The sequence below is a fragment of the Thermobia domestica genome, chromosome 6 (genome assembly GCF_964235325.1).
Source record: "Thermobia domestica chromosome 6, izTheDome1.hap1.1, whole genome shotgun sequence".
Lineage (NCBI taxonomy): Eukaryota > Metazoa > Arthropoda > Insecta > Zygentoma > Lepismatidae > Thermobia > Thermobia domestica.
This window is the reverse complement of record NC_137459.1, coordinates 59,734,090-59,755,981: the sequence shown is the minus strand read 5'-3', so window position 1 is coordinate 59,755,981 and position 21,892 is coordinate 59,734,090. Positions and strand designations below refer to the sequence as shown.

General features: G+C 35.5%; 1 protein-coding gene across 2 annotated transcripts in view; it reads right to left on the bottom strand.

The window, feature by feature from the left end:
* Positions 1-21,892, bottom strand: part of LOC145688032 (metalloendopeptidase OMA1, mitochondrial-like) — a 45,869-nt gene that overhangs the window by 8,595 nt on the left and 15,382 nt on the right. Inside the window, exons 4-7 of one of the 2 annotated variants that reach the window (XM_081761718.1) lie at positions 16,491-16,667; positions 11,995-12,102; positions 10,745-10,945; positions 6,251-6,427 (exon numbers count right to left, since the gene is read on the bottom strand). In XM_081761718.1, the coding sequence (XP_081617844.1) occupies positions 6,251-6,427; positions 10,745-10,945; positions 11,995-12,102; positions 16,491-16,667 (663 nt within the window). The remainder of the gene's footprint in view (positions 1-6,250; positions 6,428-10,744; positions 10,946-11,994; positions 12,103-16,490; positions 16,668-21,892) is intronic. The other variant, XM_081761720.1, reaches the window with a different exon arrangement.

The following is a 21,892-nucleotide window of genomic DNA, read 5'->3' as shown; positions in this document are numbered from 1 at the left end:
CCGAATAACAAAAAAGCCGAAAATGCCGGAGTTCTATAATTACATTACCTAGTCCACTCATACCTTAGGACACACTTTATATACTAAAACCAGCTCTTCTTCATATTTTCTGACTTCTTAGTACAGATCAGTACTTTATGAATGTGTTCGTTACGTAGCCTCTGTACTATATACGTTTCAAAAATTTATTACACAAAAAGCAAGTGTAAGAATACGCATATTGTACATGTAAATATATTGTAGTTACATATTAAATAATTTGTAACTTAATTGTAAACATAAAGTCATGTGCACTCTTATTTTTCTGTTCACTAATGAATGATCACACAACTGTCAAAATGTGGGCTTAAGATAAAAGTGTCAAAACTTATTTCTTTTAATTTTTGAAAAAGTCCTCTTCCGCCGCCCAATATCCCTCTACTTACGCAAGTAGATAATATCAGGTTAAAGGTCGAGTAGATTGTCAAAAAAAATCCCTTTCTCTCCTCCCTGAGCCACCCCCGAATGATTATTAATATGGAAAAGCAAAACCAAATGTCGAACCTACAGGACAAAGAGTGGATGTGCTCTAGATTGCGAAGACCAAATCACTCACTCAATTGCAGTGAAATTTTAGAAGAGAGTGCACGAGAACATTCCAAACACTGAAATGTATCAGTCAGTAAGTCGGAAAGTTCAAAGGTACTAAAAGAGCAGACCACTTAAAATATCTATTTCGAAAGAATGCGTGCAATCTGTATCAAATAGAGGGTCCGACAAAACGACCTCCCATATTTCGAGAGGGCGGTGTGAGAGTTGTGATGGGGTACAGCGGCGGAGGCATCGATCGATAACAGATTACGTGCCATTTCCAGTAGTCGCAATGGCGTGGCGCGGTGAGCATCGTGCGTTTATTGTGAAGGAGTATATTCGAAATGATAATTCTCTGATTACTACTCAGCGGGTATTTCGCATTCCGTTCAGACTTGGCCTACATGATTCTGTCCCGGATAGAGAAAACTATTCAAGTTTGCGTATCAACCTTCAAAGCAACAGATTATGCACTGAGATGAGAAAAAATCGCCTGATCGACTTGTACGAGTGCTGAGCGCTTTGGAGATTGCTGAATGGACGCTCTCGCACGCGCAACATTTTCCGGCGTTGTTACGGCCGAGGTCGGCAGGCAATTTTTTTTTCTCAGTTCAGAACTTGCTGCTCTGAACTTTGATGCTCAAACTTGAATAGCTTTTCTATCTGGAACAGAATCATGTCGGTCAAGTCGGAACCAAAGGGAGAAATGCTCGCTGAGCAGTAATCACAGAACCACCACTACGAATATATTCCTTCACAACAAACGCACGATGCTCACCTCGCCACACCATTACGACTACTGGAAATGGCACGTAAACCGCTATAAATCGATACCCTTTCACCGCCGTATCCCCACCACAACTCACACAGCGTCCTCTCTAAATACGGGAGATCTTTTTACTGGACCAGTATATGACTGAAACGTCTCAAAATTAATCCATTCAGCTACTCGTGAATGCTGAATTCCTTCAACCACAATTCATAAATTCTGACGAACATTTTTGTCTGCATTCCTACCAGGAATTTTTCCAAGCCCAAAATCCTCAGTGGTTTCTTTTGGGTACAACTCACATAAAACAGCGACAATAAAACCCGAAGAAAACTACCTCCAAAAATATATTTCAAAACTTGGATTGAAATAACTTTAATTTGTTTATAATTATTTTCAAAAAATAAAATGAAATCTTAAGTTTTACGTCCCACGATTATGCTGGCTAGGCTAAAGGAGACGGTGACGATTAGAATGAATAAAATGGTGAAATGAAGAAAGTAAAACAGAAGAACCCCGAGAAAACCTACGTACACTGTTTGTCCATCATAAAGTTTGCTTGATGTAAGCTGGGATCGAACCAAGGACCCCATGCACCAGAGGTAAAGCTCTACCACTGAGTCACCGTGGCCACTGAGCCACTGAGTCACCATATTTTCAATTGTGTTCTTTAGTACATGCCCAAACTTCGGAATTGGTTTTATTTAGTAAGAGATCATCACCAGAACAGAATATCATTGCAAAAATAAGTTTGGGAATCATACATAACGAATTTTGTTTGCACTCGATCAAATTCGCTGTAACAGTATTCAACTATAATCTACTGTATAAAGGTGAAAAGGATCTTGTTTGTAATCGCATCACGGGGACACGGTTAAACCGTTTAGAATGAATTTTTGGATTCGTAATTATCACGTATCTCGAACTAAGTTTTACCATGATACTTTGATTAAAATGCGTATTGTAAGGGAGCAGCGGGGGATCAAAATCGATACGAAAACTTGAGTATCTCACGACCCTGTCAAGATGAAACTCGGTGTGTATATATATACTAATCATTAGAAATATGTGGACCTGTGTCAGCGTTCTTGAGAATTCCCGTTTTAAGGAGGAAAAGGGATATTTTCTGTAAATTTCTTCCAATTGAAAGCGATGTTGCCTGTTGTTTGTGATCGCATCACGGGGACACGGTTGAACAGTTCGAAATGATTTGTTTAACACAGTTAGAATTTACCTTGAGCTGGGTTTTTATCATATTACTTTGATACAAGGGAGATCCTAAGGGAGGCTTCAACATTGATGCAAATATATATACTGTATATACGAGATTGCCAAGTTAGGAAGATGAAGTTCGGTACATAAACTCCTCATTAAAAATAAAGGGACATGCCTGTCCACGTTTTCTAATATTTCCATTTTAAGGGAAGGAGGGATTTTCTATAATTCCTTTCATCACATTTAAATTGACGTTGTCTGTTTGTGATCGCGTCACAGGGAAACTGTTGAGCAATTCTAAATGAGTTCTTAATATAGTTAGTACCAGGCCCGTATTTAGGTAAGTGCTCGAGCACAGGGCGGCAGAATTTAGAGGGTGGTCAAATTTTGGATTTTTTTATTAAGATTCACAATAAAGTAATATTTAAAACTAGCAATCCGCAGAGTCCCGTGCAAATGCGAGAAAATATGTTCATGTGTTTAATTCACTCTAATTACAGTAGTTACTAATTAGCTAGCATACCTGATTATTTTTAGAAAGTCATCCTCTCCCACCCCCACCTGAAGGGAGAGGATGAACTTGAACATCATGAAAACTGATACCGTCAAACTCAGCGACCTCGAAAACTATGAATTCAACACTAATATCTGTCGTTTTCAATTTCTTTTAAAATCTCGCCACCTTGCTGGGGAGTGGAGTATGACCTTGATGTTGAATTGGATTAAAAATGTCACTATTCGTCTCGGCGACCCCAGAAACTATTAATTCAACTCTAATATTGGTCGTTTTCGGAGGAGCGGCAAATTTTGTGCGAGGTGGCAGCAAATTATTTAGAGCACAGGGGTGCACAATATATAAATACGGGCCTGGTTAGTACCTACCACAAGCTAGAATTTTATCATATAACATTACTTAAAAGATGTATTCTGAGGAAGAAAGGGTTCAAAATTTATACCAAAAACAGTTTATATTATTACAATTTTATTAGTATGCTTACTGTTATTTCATTAGTATGCTTATCCTAAGGGGGAAGAAGGTTCAAATATTTTACATGGACCTAATTCTCCCCGTGCAAAAACGATCATTTCAGCTAGTATGGAATAAAAAATGTGTCTACATTCCCCTTGTTTTTGTAGTACATACTCGCTTATTAGTACAAAAATAAATAAATAAATAAATAAAATGTTTGTCTTCATATATCAGTTAATTACAAACAACGCTTCACTTAAAAAGCAAATTAAAAATATACCTCTATCACTTAAAATAGCAAATTAAAAATATACCTCTATCTTCCCAACATTAACGGCAATCAGTTTGTGAAACTCTCAAATCCTTCTTGCATATCTGGTGGAGTATGTGACGTATACTACAACTACAGTATGTTACAAAGGTCCTTTAATCGTAAAATATATCATAAGGAAGCACAAAATTGCAACTTGGAAATGAAACGTTAAAAAAAAAAAAAGAAAAAGAAAAAAGAAAGAAAGAAAAGAAAAATGCATTTCAATTGTTCAAACAAAAAACGACTTTTGAACTTTTTATTAAAAAAAAAACATCCATTTAATAAAGCGTTATTTTTTATCTCTGGCTCCTGAACTTGAGGAATTATCCCAGTATTTACTGGCGTGTTTAGAGGAAAACTAACGAAATCTTCACTCACGAGTGCTGGATCAGGGATTTAAATCCTAAGTTTAATAGGGGATGGATTTTATTCCTATTCTTTAAAGAACTACTCACCTCTTTGTTACTCTATAAAATTGTCTAATTCCTTCTTTCTAGAAATCGAAATATACGCAAGTATTAATGGTGCAAAGTGCGTCCCACGAAACACGGACGGGGTTTCACGGATTGCTTTGTTTAAATTTTATTTTCTTCATGTTACGTTCAAGTTTAGTTCAATGTTTGACGATAATGTACCAAGTCTAAGGGAAACTGTGATGATGATATGGATGATAATGGTTGCATGACGAGAGTGGGAGGAAACGGAAGAACTCCAAAAAAACAAATGAACACGGTGTTTGCTCACCACAAAGTCAATTTGGCGGGAGCTGGGATCAAACCAGGAACCCGTACCAACCAGGAGCCACCACGGCCCTAAAAGGGAATTCCATAGTTTCAATTGTATTATAGAACATGTATGTTTACAAGGTATTTTAAGTAGGAATATGGCTTTAAATGTAAGTACAAAATTTAATAAAACCCAATTTTGTTCAATAAAATCCAGTGGGCTTTTTTTTTTTTTTTCACAACTCCTACAAATTGTGAAAGAAATGTTCCATCTAATTGGTATAGACCCCAAATTCTTCTCAAATACAAAATAAACATACATACCGTGTTTCCGGCAAAATCAGGGTGAATTGCCGCATTTGGAAGTCGAAATATACATATACTGTCTAGGGTATGAGAAAAATAGCGCGAATGTTAATCTGCAATGTAGAATAATAGAAGAGAGAGGAATTCTTTCTTCACTAAACTAACCTTAAGTAGCATGTCAGAATTGTTCGACATTCCACAACTTCAAGAGATCTTAAATTCAAAATCCAGCACGATGGCGATCTCCCTCATTGTTCTGAGAAGGATCGTTAATGTTACAGGCCTCTACTACTACTTCTCCAACTTAACCGAATCAACAGCTTATTCTATAGACACAGTTTTCTGTGATATTTTTCGTAAGGAGCTTCATTAAAAGACATTGACTATAGAGAAAGACAGCATCTTTAGCTTTCCTCCACATATTAGCGTACTAAACATTCTTCAGCATATATGATCTAAAGTTTACCAGCGCCCAGACATCCTATGAGCAAAGCAAGGAACACGTGAAAGTATCCTGAAACACAGCTACGATGCTTTACAGTTGATGAACACTACAAAGATTCCAAGTTCTCATCACAAATAGTGTTCATACAGGACAACTTTCGAAGTCTTATACGTTATTCATAAACATCAAGTATGGTACCTGGCATTTTATGGAATAAACGCCAAACCATTTCAGAGGTTCCTGAATTTTCCCAACCTGTCCATTAACCGTCTCAATATGCCACTTATAAGTACAAGGGATAAATAAATTCACATTTTCTGTATAGATAGTAAAGAGGAGAGTTGCTTGACACCTTTTTTGTACTTTGTATTTGACCCTCCGTTTAGAAAAATCTTTGGTCGAAAACCCGTATTATATATAATGACAATTTTCCATTAAGGATAAATGCAAATATACTACCTAGTGTCTGCGTAGGTGAACAAAGGTCTTACTGTCTATGTATAAAATGTTCTGATAAACAAGTACTCTTTTACTTTATTAACAGAAATTATAATGTATTTCTGTAGAACTCTCCATTTTGTGTGTGTGTGTGCCAACCAACGATAGGTTGAGTGAATCTCGAACATTTAAAGAAACCAGAACGTAACTACACTCAAAATTTCTTCTTCCTTCAACTTTAAGATATAGGCTAAAATATTATAACTACTGAACTTTAATATTTAAAATAAAAATTATCTATATGAAGTTGACAACGAAGCTATTTCCAAGCTTCGCAGTAGCACCTATTTTAGCATTTAAACAGTCACAATTTTGTAGCCAGAAATAAGGAATCTATACAAATAATAACTTAATATGGAGTCGCTAGAGATTACAGTGACATTGACTTTTAGGGAAAACTTTCAGAAAGCAAATTTCTATTTCATAATGCGCTACTTACCCTACTTTTTTCCCTTAACTCGAAAGCAGCAGGCAGCATATTACTTAAGACTTGTTGCCTATTTTCTGGACTAGGGTGTGTCGACAGCCATTCAATTCTTCCATCGTTAATTAAAGATGTTTTCTGCATGTTTAACTTTGCCCAAAATACAATAGCCTCACGAACATCAAAACATGCCTAAAACGAAATGTAAAATAAAAACTTTCTCTCTAACAACTTGTTTATCCTAAAGTATTTGAGGATTATAATTCAAAAACTAAAGAAAAGAAAAATACAGAGGGAAATAAACTATACTGAAATGAGAAAATATGAGCAACACTACACTAGAAAAGAAAGTTTGATGGCTTCCAATTTATATAAATGAACGCATTTTATGAAGAGGATTCTATTCTGCTATCAACGGTTAAGATTATTCTCCAGACAATTGTCAGTTTTTCACATCATCTTGATCGGGCCTCGAAATATAGTTAATATTAGTACTTCCACATAATGACAATAAAATACACATCTTGTCTGGTATAATGTGTACGTCCAAAAGATTACACACAGAAGGAACATTTTGTATACTACCTATGAATTAAATAATACCGTCTTTGAATACTGAAGAAATGATTGAAGTAGAAAAATGCACACAGGAAAAATCAAAATCTATTGATTACAAATGCTAAAAGGAATAGTAACGCTAAAATTGATTAGTGTTAAATACCCTCGTGAGCACCGAGGGACTTTGTATGCGATGGAAGCACTCGCACTGGTATTCGAACTTGGGATCACTCACAAAAAGTCCGCCCGTTCGCCAATTAGCTACTGCATTATGTTCAAAAGTCTTAAATTACATTTCCTAATTGCCCAATGGGGACACTCGTTCGAAAAAGCATAAGCTTTTTCAGCCCAGCCATCCTGAGTGAGTTTTTCTTGCGTTTCCCTCGTTCGCACTAGGCAAATGCCAGGATGGTACCTAAAATTAAATATAAACTTCCTTCCTTCTCTACTTCTCCGGGTAGTGTGATCGCCGAGGGACGTAATCCCTCATACGTGACTTGGCTAAAATGGCCATCCATGCTGATAAGCCCAGAAAGGTAATTCCTACTTTTCAACGAACTTCCAAAGTTCGTTACTGAATTCTCTATGTCCGTGCGTCTGTTTGTTTATTACTTGTGATTTTTTTTTTTTCAATTTTAAGCCCTTAATTCGATAAAGCATCAAAAACTATCTGAGAAAGTGATGGAATTTTACGCGTCACTCTTACCGTTCCCGAGACATCAGCCAAAAAGTTCGAATTTCGGGAACTTCAAGTAAACATATCTCGGGAGCGGTAAGTCATAGAGAAATGATATTGGTGTTGATCAATATCTAAGAGGATGATAAACATTTTCGTACCAAATAGTAACCGGTGTCCAATAGCCAACTGGCCACCGTTCCCCAGCCATTGGCCGAAAAATTTCGAATTTCGGGAGATTAAAATGAAATGAAAATGAAATGAAATATTTAGTTTTACGTCCCACGATTATACCGGTTAGGCTAAAGGAGACAGTGATGATGAGAAATGAATGAAATGGTGGAATGAAGAAAGTGGGAGGAAACGGGAGAACCTCGAGAAAACCCACGAGCACGGTGTTTGCCACCACAAAGTTCACGTGGCGCGAGTTGGGATCGAACCAGGGATCCCAAGCACCGGAGGTGAACGCTCTGCCACTGAGTCCCCGTGGGAGATTTAAGCAGCCATATCTCGGGAACCGTAAGTCGTAGAGAGATGATATTTTGCGATTTATTCAATTTTGAGCAATCCATTTTGAGCATGTCTTCCTAAGACAACACATGGTAGAACGTTTTAACAGAACTTTTAAACAAAACATTCATTACAAATGGATAGCTATATTACAAGAATTATTTAATGAGTATAATAACACACAGAAAAATTAGTAAAAAGTCTGTAGAAGTTAATAAGAAAATTAATTCTTTTTAGTTCGTTCTAGCAAATCACTTGGAGCATTCTCAATTGGTTATATTTTCTAATCGTTCAATTCTTTTTAACTTCTTCTATGTACTTGTTTCCCTTGTACAATCTTTCAGTATACAAAAGTATTTTAAAACCGAGTGATTTTGAAAATCCCAACAAAACATATATGTAATTAAGATAATATGTCCTGTAAATAGTATTATGTATATTTATATTATACAAAGATTTTTTAAAAAGTTAATTCGGACCTATAGAGAAAAAAGTGCTTAGTTTCGCAGTTAGAGCTGTCCAAAAGCGTGGAAAAGCTACGATTCAACACGTGCTATTTCGAACACGAGAAACCTTGGAGATGCAAGCCATATCAATGTAAAGGAAGACACACATGTAACATCCAAAAATACATATTTTAGCCATGTGTGCGCAAGGGATTTCTTACAGGGCATAATTCTCAGACATGATCCCAACAGAATTTTCAGTTATGCTCTGATTTAAAGAAGTTCTACAGTAGAAAAAAGGTAATCTTCGACAGCAATGAATACGGAATGCGTCAGCAGAAAGTCTGAAGTGTTATGAAATGCCAGCTTCACGGTTCCTCGCGTTCGAAATAATGCGTGCTAGGATGTATTGTTCCACGGTATATTTCACGTTTTTCTCCATATATAAGCGTCAAATAATACATTGCACCAGACGTTATTCCGAACATGAGGCGTTTCCAAATACTTCAGACTTTCCGGTGACGCATTCCATATTCACCGCTGTCAAGATTTACTTTTTGTCACTTTGGATCCAGCTTTAAGGCACAACATGTCTGAGAATTCTGTTACGGCCATGTCTGGGAATTATGCCCTGTAGGGAACCCTTGCACATTGCTGAAATATGCATTTTTGGGGGGATATATGTTCAGTTGATTTTGAGTTTAACGCCTTTTTCAGCAGCGAGGATATATGAGACGGGACCTACTAATTAACGTGGAATTCGAACCACATGTGCTCCCGCCGGGAATCGAACCGGGTCTCCCACGCTAAAGGCGCGTTCGCTAACCGCTTAGCAACGAAGGAGCTGTGGATGATATATGCGTGACTTTCTTTACACTTATTTGGACCGCCACTCCACTGTTTCTTTGCATTGGAAATAATAGGTGTCGAAATATACGCTTTTGGACAGCCCTAGTTGCAAAACTAACTACTCTTCCTCATGGGTTTATATGAACTATTTTATTTTTCTGGCGTCAGGAATAGACTTTCAAATGTTGTCAGAGAGAGAGAGAAATAACCTGTGTATGTTGGCCACGGCTGATTTCACAAAGACATGGCCAACTTACAAAAAATAAGCACGACTGGCGTATTCCAGAACTGAATATTATTACGGTATTTCATAGAAAATGTCTTACTATCAATGGCACAAAATCCTTTTTAAACTAACTAGTATAGAATAGATAATTACCTTATGCTAACAACTGTATGTAACTTTCAACACATTTGCCTCGCATATAGCAAATATGAAAGTAGCACTAAGAAATATGTAAGCAAGAACAGTATGTTGATTTCTATGGCCAAGATAGACAGGTAACTGTAACATGAAATACAGGAGTAAACCAGTCATAGTGCGACAAATTTTCAAGATACGCAAATGGCCAACTTCGAGAGCAATAAGTAATACATAGTTTATGGGAATATGTCGGTTCTACAAAGATAAGGCCGAGTTAGACAGGTGGACACATTACAGAGGTGGGCAAATTAACAAGGTTTTACTGTAGTATTTACAACAAAGAAGATTAAGTGTAGGTAGACAGCCTTTTTAACTACCAATGCGGTTACTTCTAATATTTCTGTAAGAAGTGGTTTAAGTCTCATACCTTTATCGATTTGTGGATACAGATAAATATGAACTACAATAATATTATAGTGCTACTGATCAAACCTTTTAAGTTTAGTCTTTCAACCAATGGTACTAACACAAATAAAACAAAATAAGCTGACAGATTTTCTATGTATATTACTAATTCTTTTTCCGCTTCACCTCATGGCTTATGTTCATTCTTTGGAAATTAGTAATATTATTAGACTTCTCATTCCATTCTAGAAAAAGTATTTTACCATTCGCAGCTGATCTCAAATAGATACGACAGCACGAGAAAAGACATACAATATAATTACAGTACTACGACTGCGTTGTTCAAAGTGTAAGGCTGAATCCTGTGGTTCATGGAAAATATGATATATGATACCACAAGCCCGAACTAGTTATAACTGGAAACACACACCACTTTGTAAAATGATTCATGTCTCGTCCAGTTTGATATACGGTAGGTTTGGTGCGAAAAGGTATCTTGCACAGTCCTATAACAGGTTGAAACTAACTGTTCTGTGTTGGAGAAATAAAGAGATAAGATCCAACTGCAGTCTGCTGAAATCAATAATGAGTCCTGCTAAAGTGATAATCTCTTCATAGTCTCTAATAAGAATTTTAGTCAGATTTTTACCTGTTTTCGAATATACATGTTGAAATAAATAAATCTTAAAAGTGATCATTACCTTGGCGGCAAGCATAAGTCCAATTTCATCAGCCTCCTTTTCCAGCATACGACTAAATGGCAAATTAAGCATTGTATCGGCCAAAAAGTTTGCTAGAGCATGTGAGAAAAGAGCTATAGCATCAGGGAAGACTGCCCACAAAAGAAGCACAGGGACAAGTAAGAATAATTCTACCAAATTCAGTTGACTCAATTGCTCAGCCTGAAAATAATAATAATAATAATAATAATAATAATAATAATAATAATAATAATAATACAACGAAATTGCCATATTTTACACATAAGTAAAGTATTCACCTACATTGCACCTTCAACATTTATTTCTTGTAAACAACATTTATTCCCAACATTTATTTCTTGTAAACAACATTTATTTTGGGAAATCGTGGTACCCCCTTCATTAGTTAAATATCGAAATACAGATAAATACAAATAAGTAACTGCCAAGTAAGTTTGTAGTAGACAACATCGTATCCGTGGGTTTTCTCGGAGTACTCCCGTTTCTTCCCACAATTTCATTTGACTAATTCTTCAATCATTATTCAAATGCCTTAATCATCCGTCTCCCTTGGCCTAAAGAGCAAAACCATGAGACGTGAAATTGAAAGATTTAATTTCATTTTTGTAAGAATTTTCGATTGTTTCATACTAGAATGAAAAATGAAAATATATATATATATATATATATATATATATATATATATATATACATAATGTAACAATTACAATTATACCACAATAATTGTACAATTTCCCAACTAAATAGAACTCTGATGATGAGCTCAGCCAGTGTGTTTGAAACTTAAGTCAATATAAATAAAACTCGGATGGAATATCAAAAATTGAATTTATTTTATAACAGATACCCGTGAAAATTATGTGGAATATATAGAGACTTCACTTCTTCACACTTACAATGCAGTTAGCTCCTATAAAATATATTGTATTCCTTCAATATCCAATGAAAGACATTTTAATAAGCATCAAATTGCATTTTACAAGCTATTTTGAATGTTTCTGCTCATATTGCTCCAATTAGAAGAAGACTAAAGAACAAAAAAGTTAATGACGTCTCTTAGTAAGTAGTTACGATAAATAACTCTTAGCGATGGAAGTTACCTTACAATTGGTCACTGTTTTGAGTAAAACGCCATGATTGAATAATCGATTCTAAAGCATAACCATATTATGTTGACCTATAAGAAACGTTCTATATGGGAAATATGTATTCAAATATAATCAACTTACCATATGAGATAATACTGTATGTGCCATTTCATGTCCTAAAACTATACCAATTTGGTCATCATTATCGGATACTTGTATAATCCCTGTAAATACGAAGACGCTCCCATCCTTTAAAAAAATAAAGAAAATGAAAACTGACAATCTCAACAAGCATTCCTTTCACATATAGATCTTTTCCTCAAAAACAACAGATATTCTTTAAAATAGAATATCTTCATCAGTTACAATGCAATCCTCATTTCAATTCAGAATGAACATTTTGATACTATTACAAGTAATAATAAATGGTCATTCTGAGAAGTGTGTGTGTGTGTGTGTCACTCCTACGAGCGTGTCGGTATTAATAGTATGTGTCACTGTTAGGAGCGTGCGTGTGTGTTTGTCAATGTTAGGAGTGTATGTGTCACTGTTAGGAATTTGTGCGTCACTATTAAAACTGCGCGTGCTACTCTTAGAAGTGTACCATTGCTAGTAATATGTGTCACTATTAGAAGTGTCTATGTGTGTCAGTTTTAGGAGTATATTACTTTTAGGAGTATGTGTGTGTGTGTAAATTGTGTTTCACTATTAGAAGGTTGTGCGTCACTACTAAAACTGTGCAGTTAGAAGTATGTATGTCACAGTTAGAAGTGTACGAGTCACTCTTAGGAGTTTTTGGGTCACTACTAAAACTGTGCCTGTCACTGTTAGAAGAATGTATGCTACCGTTAGAAGTGTGCGTGTCTCTCTTAGAAATGTGTGTGTCACCTTTAGGAGTGTGTCACTGTTAGAAGTGTCAGTGTTAGGACTGTATTACTTTTAGCAGTATGTGTGTCACTGTAAGAAGTTGATGTGTCACCGTTAGAAGACGAACAATATACACAATGTGTTAGTTAACAATGTATTATTTTACATACAGTACATAAAAAAAATCAATTTGTTCCAGTCGAATACAAACTACTAATTATTACTGGCAACGAATAACATACTTTCCAGCCCCATAAAAAATTAGTTCTTGCCGATTTTGTCAAAAAACGACGAATGACAATTTATCCTCATGCATTGTTTAGCTCAATGTGATTTGTCGCTTAACATATACCATATCTTGGACGATATTAAAGTTAAACAAAAATTAAACTGTAAGGGTTAATCAATAATTCTGATCCATATGTCATTAACCATAACTCTATACTGTCGCCTTGCTAGTTTCATACTGAAACACTTGACGAGAATATACTTCAGTATTGATTCATCTTAATAGGTATTGTGGTTACTGTACAGGATTCATTTTTAGGTGAAAAATAAATAGTTGTTCTTGATTTATTCGAGTGTCTCGAAACTATACGTGAGGACTTACACTTACTCATATCATCATGTTCAGCTCAATTACGTCTATCGAATCCTTGAACGCCTTTTCCGTTATACACTAAGGCCGCGCCTCCATTGCTTCCGAATGCGAACGCGAACTGTGAATTCATATGCCTCTACTAGATACGAGGTTTTGCGAATGCGAATCAAATTGCAATGTCTCTTTCAACGGCTTCAATGTGAAATATTTTTGCTTGAAAATTCGTATCTTAACCTTAAGAACACGAAGAAGATGAAATGTGGATAAATGACATATTTTTATCAAAAAATGAGGTAACTTATTGCCTCAGCTAGAATAACAAGTTGCGGTACGTGTATTAATTAAATCTTCATATTCTAAAGGGAAAACAAAGAAAAATATGCATGCCTTCCACTCCAAGTTCCCTGTTTACATCTGCCCATAATTTGTTCACGACGTGTCGTTTGAGGTAATCTGGATGAGCTTGGTTCCACAATGAAACTTTATCAAAAACACAATTTATTATCTATTTCCATCATCTATCACGTCTATCTATTAACGTCTATCGTCTGCTTTCACGCAAAATAAAATTTCTTCTCTCACGTAGCGCTCAATTCCTCCGCAGACGACTCTTAATTCGCACGAACAATCCCAGCAGGTTGGGATTGTTCGCATTCGCATTTTTTCGTCGGTTTTCGCAATTCGCAGGTCGGAACTAGTTGAGGCACTAAAATTTATTTACACGTGCTCGGAAATTTGCATTCGCATTCGGGTCCAAAGAAGGCGCGGCCTAATAATTATAGAATTTTTAGCATCACCCTCGCTGATCAAATGTTTCACCGAACACTACGAATGGATCCTTCTATTGAGGTTAAGCTATGAATTATTTATGATTAACATGATTTAGTGACTATGCCAGAAGAATTGTAGTTATAGCAATAACAAACTTTATATTAGAAATTTAGACACTCATAATTTTTAAACCAATATTTGTGAATATTTTGTTTATGGTGGCATGTAAAGAACTGAGTTTTGGAGAAAGATTTAAACGTGTGTAAATTATGTTTATTTGTGTTTGTAGAAATGTTTAAGTACTGTATTATGACCATGCATTGACAAATATGAAGCCAGTGCATATTTTATTTTTATGTTGTAGCCTTATTAATGATTGTATCGCAATGCCACGACTTAATCTAAATTGTTCATTATTCATTTTTTATTTTATTTATTTATTTATTTTTTTACTAATGCTGAGGTCATGTATTTACTGTATTTGTGGTGAAAATAGTAGGTACGTGTACCTACAGGAATATATTTTTATTACTCTGTTTGTCAATGCATGACCTTACACGATGATGATGACTTTGCTACGTGGAAACAAATTTAAAGACAGAATTACAAAGCAGTTTTCACAGATAAAGAATTTTTAAGTTAATCATAAATGAGTTTTAGAACTTAAAATATTTTGTTACTAATTTTGTAAGTCATTCTGAACAGTGATGAACCAGAAGTACAACTAAGGACAAAAGTTTAATAAATGAGTTTAACATAGTTCGTGACATTATATTAAAGTTTGGTTAATTGTATTCAACTTGGACAAGTTTTGCAGATTCTTCTAGAAAGAAAAAAAATATCATTGTTTCTAATAAGCGCTTCATTTCTTTCAAGACAAACAAAAATGAAATACTCAATAGATATATTTAGGAAAATACAATTTTCGCAATTAAAATAATGATAGATACTAGAGATGCAAGAGCTCAAAAAAAAATATTTAAAAAAGAAAACTAGTTTTTTTTTTTGCTTCGCTTTTTTACTTGGGAAATTTTGCGCCTTTTTCAAAATGCTGCTTTAAGTTGATAAAGCAGACTTTGTTTCGCATCTCTACACCACAAAAACTCATTTTATTAGTGATTGATGCAGATAATAACATAAGATTTTCAAAACAAGCCATGAACTTGTTTAGAATCGGGAAAGTACCGAATCAGGAATCAGGAAAGTACCTAATTTTCTGTTCATGAATCATATGCGTAATGAACTGTTCATCTGAGCATGTGCTTTCCAAGGCTCTAGGATATATAACCACCATCATGGTTTACCCAGTCTTGAGGGTTTTTGAATTTTTAACAAGAGGAATTCAACGTATCATTACGAAACTCTCCTTAGAAAAAACACCTACGGAACACATTTAAGCTAAGTCAAGCACAACTGCAAAACAACCATGAATGAGTGGTTATTTCTGCGCTTCTATCGGGAAGTCAGGGATTCAATCCCGCACTCGATCATTCTGACAAAAGTTTTTCTTAATTCCATCTGTAAATGTAGAGATAGTGCGTGTACTGTGAGTCCTGGCAGACTTCCTTTCTTATTGTTTCTAAATCGTAGTTATTACTAATTACCAGCAGTGACGGATTTGTAAAGGGGGTTAGGGCGAGAGTGTCTTTCGGACTGAAGCCTGTTCCCCGAAATTACGGAATTTCTAAAACAAAAGAAATATCAGTTATGCCTTTACTCATAAGCTTCAAGTTCCTCCCAAATAAAAATTAGAGATTTTTAGAAAAAAACAAACATTAATCAGAGAAACCCCTCCCAAAATACTTTTCTAAATCCGTTACTGATTATTTGTATAAAATGGTTTATAAATAAATGTATAAACGTATTCAAAGTTGTATTCGGAAGATTACTGCTAAATTATTGCACAGCTACAGTATAACTTAAATGTGAATGTACACTCTAACGGATATACTGAAAAACGTACGCTCTGGTGGAAGCTCTCAGAAATGAAACACGGATGAGTAAAAACGAAATGATCTAGAGAAGAAAAAAATGTCGATAGCTCAGAACTTAAAATAAAGTTAAATATCCCCTAAAATTGCCCTCAAATACGGTACTACTACTTTATGTTTAATTTATAAAACGTGCTCCGTCCATCATGGTGGTGAATTTCAGAGTGAAATATGGCATTTAGGTCATGAAATCTTATTTAACTATAGAGTATACCATAAGAAAATTATTTGGATAGAAAAATCATGAAAATTAAAAAAGCCAAAATTTCAAAAATTTCCGTTCGTTCACCAAAAAAAAGCAGGCTTTTTATCTGAAAATAACATCTATTCAAAAAAAGCAGGCTTTTTTGCATCTCTAGTAGATACTGACTTCTAACTAAAGAAAAACGGAAGAAAATATATCTTACGGGTAACACAAATGCATTCATCTTATCATCGTCCTGGACAACAAACACTCTCCATGTCCTTTTCTTAATTTGTTCTAAATCATTATTACTTTCAATGAGTTTGGATGCAATTCGTATTATTCTTTTATATTGTACATGGGATGGAGGCAATAATTTATGTTGTAAATGGGCGAATTGCTAGAAAGGAAAATAAAGCCAAATAAATACAATCAAATATATATGATTTATACTGAATCTTCAAAAATAATACATAAACAGAATAATAATGAAAGTAAAATATACTTAATCTCTATACAGTGAGTCCATAAATCCAGCAGGAAAGTAAAACACTATAACTTGGAAACCGTTACGTTTAAGTGTATAAATTTTTGGGGTTGGAAGAAAGGAAGTTTAAAGTTTTGTTCTGGCCACAGTGCTCGATGCTGGTCACAATGCTCGATGACGTTTGCGCTGGTAATCACGTGACTTAAGATGGCGTCTATTAAAGAAAGGGCATAATGTGTTTTGTGGTTTGCGGAATTAAAATCTTGCGTTTCAGTGCGGAGAAAGTTCCAAACAACGTATGGGAAAACACCCCCAGCAGAAACAAGTATCAAGTGGTACGAGAAGTTCAAAGAAACGTCAGATTTACCACGAAGGCCAGGAACGAGTGACGATGTGATTCACACGTTGCAGGACAGCGTAGCCAGGAGTCCAATGAAGTCGCTTAAACGTAGGTCATTGGAACTGGGAATACCGAAGTCAACGTTACACAAGATCGTACGCAAGAATTTGAAGGTCCGGCTCTATAAGTTAAAATTTGTGCATGAGCTGATAGAGGAAGACTGTGACATGAGAATGGAATTCTGTGAGTCAATGCTTACCCGCTTACAAGAAGATGGTGACCTTCTGTCTCGAATTATGTTTTCAGATGAAGCCACATTTCATGTGTCGGGAAAAGTGAACAGGCACAACTGCCGAATTTGGGGGGTTGAAAATCTACGTGAATTCGAGGAGCACAAGCAGGGTAGTCCCAAAGTCAATGTATGGTGTGCTGTTTCAAAGGACCACATTATCGGCCCTTTTTTCTTCGAGGAAGAGACGGTAAATGGTAACAATTATCTGAACATGCTACAGACATTCCTTTTGCCAGAACTTACTATGTTAGGCATCCTTAATGAGGTCCACATGCAACAGGATGGGGCACAGCCGCACTATGGCCTTCAAAATCGACAGTTTCTTAACGAAGAATTTAAGGAGAGATGGATTGGCCGAAGAGGACCCACATCTTGGCCTGTAAGATCACCAGATTTGTCGCCTCGTGATTACTGGCTGTGGGGAGACGTGAAGACCAAGGTCTATTCGCAGAAGCCAGCTAATCTGCACGATCTCAAGAACAAAATAACTGAAATGAAATGAAATCTTTGAGTTTTACGTCCCACGGTTATGCCGGTTAGGCTAAAGGAGACGGTGATGATGAGTAATGAATGAAATGGTGGAATAAAGAAAGTGGGAGGAAACGGGAGAACCCCAAGAAAACCCACGCACACGGTGTTTGTCCACCACAAAGTTCACTTGGCGGGGCTGGGATCGAACCCGGGACCCCAAGCACCAGAGGTGAACGCTCTACCACTGAGCCACCGCGGCAACAAAATAACTGATGTGACTTTGAACATTCCAGAAGAGCACCACCAACACGCAATTCTTGGTTTCCCAAAAGGACTGCAAGAGTGTATGGACGTGAATGATGCACAATTGGAGGTTTGGCGATGAATCTTAACTAGCTGAAACAAAACTTTGAACCTTTCTGTAAGTACACCAAAAAGTATTTGTTAATATGATACATTACGTAGTTTCCAAGTTATAGAGTTTTACTTTCCTGCAGGACATTATGGACTCCCTGTAAAAAAGAAGAAATCCTGAGTAAGTCCTGACTAATCAACGCCCAGGCCAGACCTCTTAAGCTAGAAACGAAAATTTTGACAGTGCATAGGATTTGTGACGTAAGGTACCAGTAAGAAAGGATTTCTGGAAATTGCACCCTAATGATGCATGACTGTCACTTGTTTGGAAGAAGATATAAATAACGATGTCAAGTCACCTACAACATTTCGTCACCGATCTCGTAAGTTAAAGTTGCTACTGTTGTGTGTGTGGATTTGAAATTGTGTGGTTCTGTGACAGTATAAGAATTCCGTTTATTTATTTATATTTTTATTATATATATATATATACACTCCGGCAGAGTTAATCCCAAAGAAACCATTGAAAAGTGTATTTCGGAAAGAAATGAACAACCCTTTTGAAGTAAGCTATTCCATTAATCAAAATATTTGCTTTACAAAATCTAAAACTTGCAGTTACTTTCTGAGATAAAAAGATAAGCTCCCGAGTTATCTTTTAAGTGAGTTTATCAGAGTATTTAAATCCAAGTTTGTGTTGCTTGACATGCATTTCGGTCTCTCGAAACGTAACTTTCCCACTAAGTCTTCTTATGTCTTCGATAACTTTGCCTTTTTCCCATTTATGTTCCATGTCTCACTCAAATCAGTTTACTCCATTTAAAGTATCAATATTATACATTGTAAAGTATTGGTGTTTGAAACGGACAATGTCACACTAGAAGAAAATATTCTAGGATTTAAACATAATTGGATACAAATAATAATAATAAGAAGAAGAAGAAGTTGTTCAAGCGGATTTATTTCCTTTTAAACAAGAACATGATGTTTTGAACACAGGCTTTTAATACAGTAAAAATTACGTTCAACGGGTCCTTATTAAATGGAAATTTACCTTAAAGGGAAATACTTCACGGTCCCAGGAACTTAGAGGTAAAACAATGTGTTAAATTTCCTTAATTAGGTGAAATCTATGTTGCGAACAACGATATTAAAATTTGAAGTTACGGAATGCAACGTTTAGAAAATTTTTCGACATTCTGTTAGAGGTTAGGTACAGTCAGGAACATTAATAAATGGAGGCTAAAGCCATTATTTCTTATGGCTCCAACCTCCATTTATTAATTCGTGACTGTACAAGAAGTGCGTTGTGTGTAAAGGTCGTTTTTAGACGAAGTGCAATTTTCATAGAGTTATTTTCAAATACCAGTAACTCATTCTCTATCTGGTCTAGAGACTTGGAACAAGAAGCATGATATACACAATAGATCAAAGGGGAGCCAAAAATAGATGAGGGAGTGCGGGAAAGGGCACAGCATCTAAACCGGCCTTGGAAACCGTATGTAGTTTTTTTTCTTTCTTTTGTTCACTATAAGCTTTATGTGCATTAATTCGAAGCAGAACAGAAATAAATACTGTAACTGATTACAATATGTACAGCTTTTTATTTTATCTCACTATGTCCATTATATACACGAATATTATATTTATTTTTAACATAGATCTATCTTCGTTAACCAGAAAACCTTCAACGGAAATATTTGCGAATCCTGCCCAATTTTGCTAGACAAGTTTTACTATATATTTATGCCGGGAATGCTTATTTACTTCTCCCAGTATATTTATTCTTTACTAGCTGAAATGCCCGTTCTTCGCACGAAGGAAATATGTTTATAGGAGATAAGTGACTCGCTATAAATTGATTTGTGACCAATAAGTTTCGTACTTTTATGTATGAAGCGCACGAATATGCAAGAATGGAAAATTTGGTGATTGGAAATTCATTTACAAAGATAAGCAACAATAATGCTATTAAATTCGAATGAAGAAAATTGTAGTGAAAGGGAAGTCTGGTTTGTATTTAATGTTATTTTCATTTTATTTCATACTTAACTAAGTTGTTTTATTACAATATTTGCTTATAAACTACATTTGTTATCTTATTTGGTGAGTAGATATATACATTCTTCAGGTTTCCGATTCTAGAGCAAGCTACATATGACTGACCATAAGGAAAGTGTGATTCTTTTAAATTAATACCACAATATGTTAACGTTTGTCCTTATGCCTTATTTATAGTGGTGCTGAATGCTAATCTTACTGGAAATTGCAGTCTTTTGAATTGAAACGACTGTTCGGTAGATATGAGCGGAATCCTTGGAATAAATACTGCTTTCCTTTATCCTTTCCTGACATTATTTTTCCTTCAATTACATTGTTTGATAACTGTTTCACGGTCATTCTTGTTCCATTACATAATGTTGGTGAATACAGATCTTTCAACAAAATTATTGGAGATCCTACTTTTAATCTTAAACAATGTAAAGGCATTCCTGGCATTTGCATTGAATTCAAAAATTCGGTGGGAAAGTTAACACTTTCATTTTCAATCAACCATAGAATCAATTGATTTATATATTCGTTCCTCGCCAGGAATCTTGTTATGAATTTTTAAATTAATATTGTCAACGACGCCATTTCTTACTGCTAGAATAGCTCTTTCAAATAAACAATTTGAATTTGTAATTTTGAACAACGTTAGGGTAAACTCTATTAATTCATCTGGACTGTGGACAGCATTACATAAATCACTTGTAAGTTCAATTTGGCCAGTTATATAATCAATTGGATGCTTGCCTTCACCAATTTGTAAGAGTTTTTCGGCAAAGTGTCTCGTTTCTTCATCATTGAAAAGTTGAACTCGCATATTTGTTGTTAATTGTACTTTCTTGACTCGAGGCCAGAGAAATGATTGCTTTAAACATGCATTTATTTCATCTGCTGGAGTTGATTTTGGAATCACTGGAAGAGTTTGCAGAAAGTATCCAGAAAGTATAACTAATGCACCTCCCATTAATTCTGAATTACCTCGGAAATCTTGTAGTGTTCTATGTAATGCTTCGAATGATTTTTTATATGCCATTGTACATTCATCCCAAATGAGTACTTTAGCCTGTTTTAAAAGTTCACCTCGTCCAGATGCTCTTGATACATTACAAATGGGAAATTCTTGTTCTGTAACAGTTAATGATAGTTTCAAAGCTGAATGCGCAGTTCGTCCTGTGTTTAGATTAGTGGTGGTCACAAAAACCGGTTTTTCGATTTCCTCACAAAATCGGTTCGGTTTTCACCGGATCTGGTTTCGGTTTTCTTCAAAACCGGTTCCGTTTTTTTCCAAAATTTGTTCTATTTCTGACCAGAATAGTATTTTGTTGTTCTCCGGAAACCGATTCCGTTTTCACAGAAATAGTTTTATGTGTTTTCCAAAAGTTTTCACCGAAACTGGTGAAAACCGAACAGGTTTTGGAGAAAACCGAAACCAGTTTCGGTGAAAAAACCGAACCAGTTTTGGAGAAAACCGAAATCGGTTTTCGGGTTTCGGTTTTTCTAGAAACCGGTTTCCAGTTTTTATAAAAACCGGTTTTGACCATCCCTAGTTTAGACATGCGAGGCATCCTTTAGCAGAAGTAGTAGTAGTAGTAGTAGTACAATTAGTAATAGTAGTAGTTGGCAATAATAGTG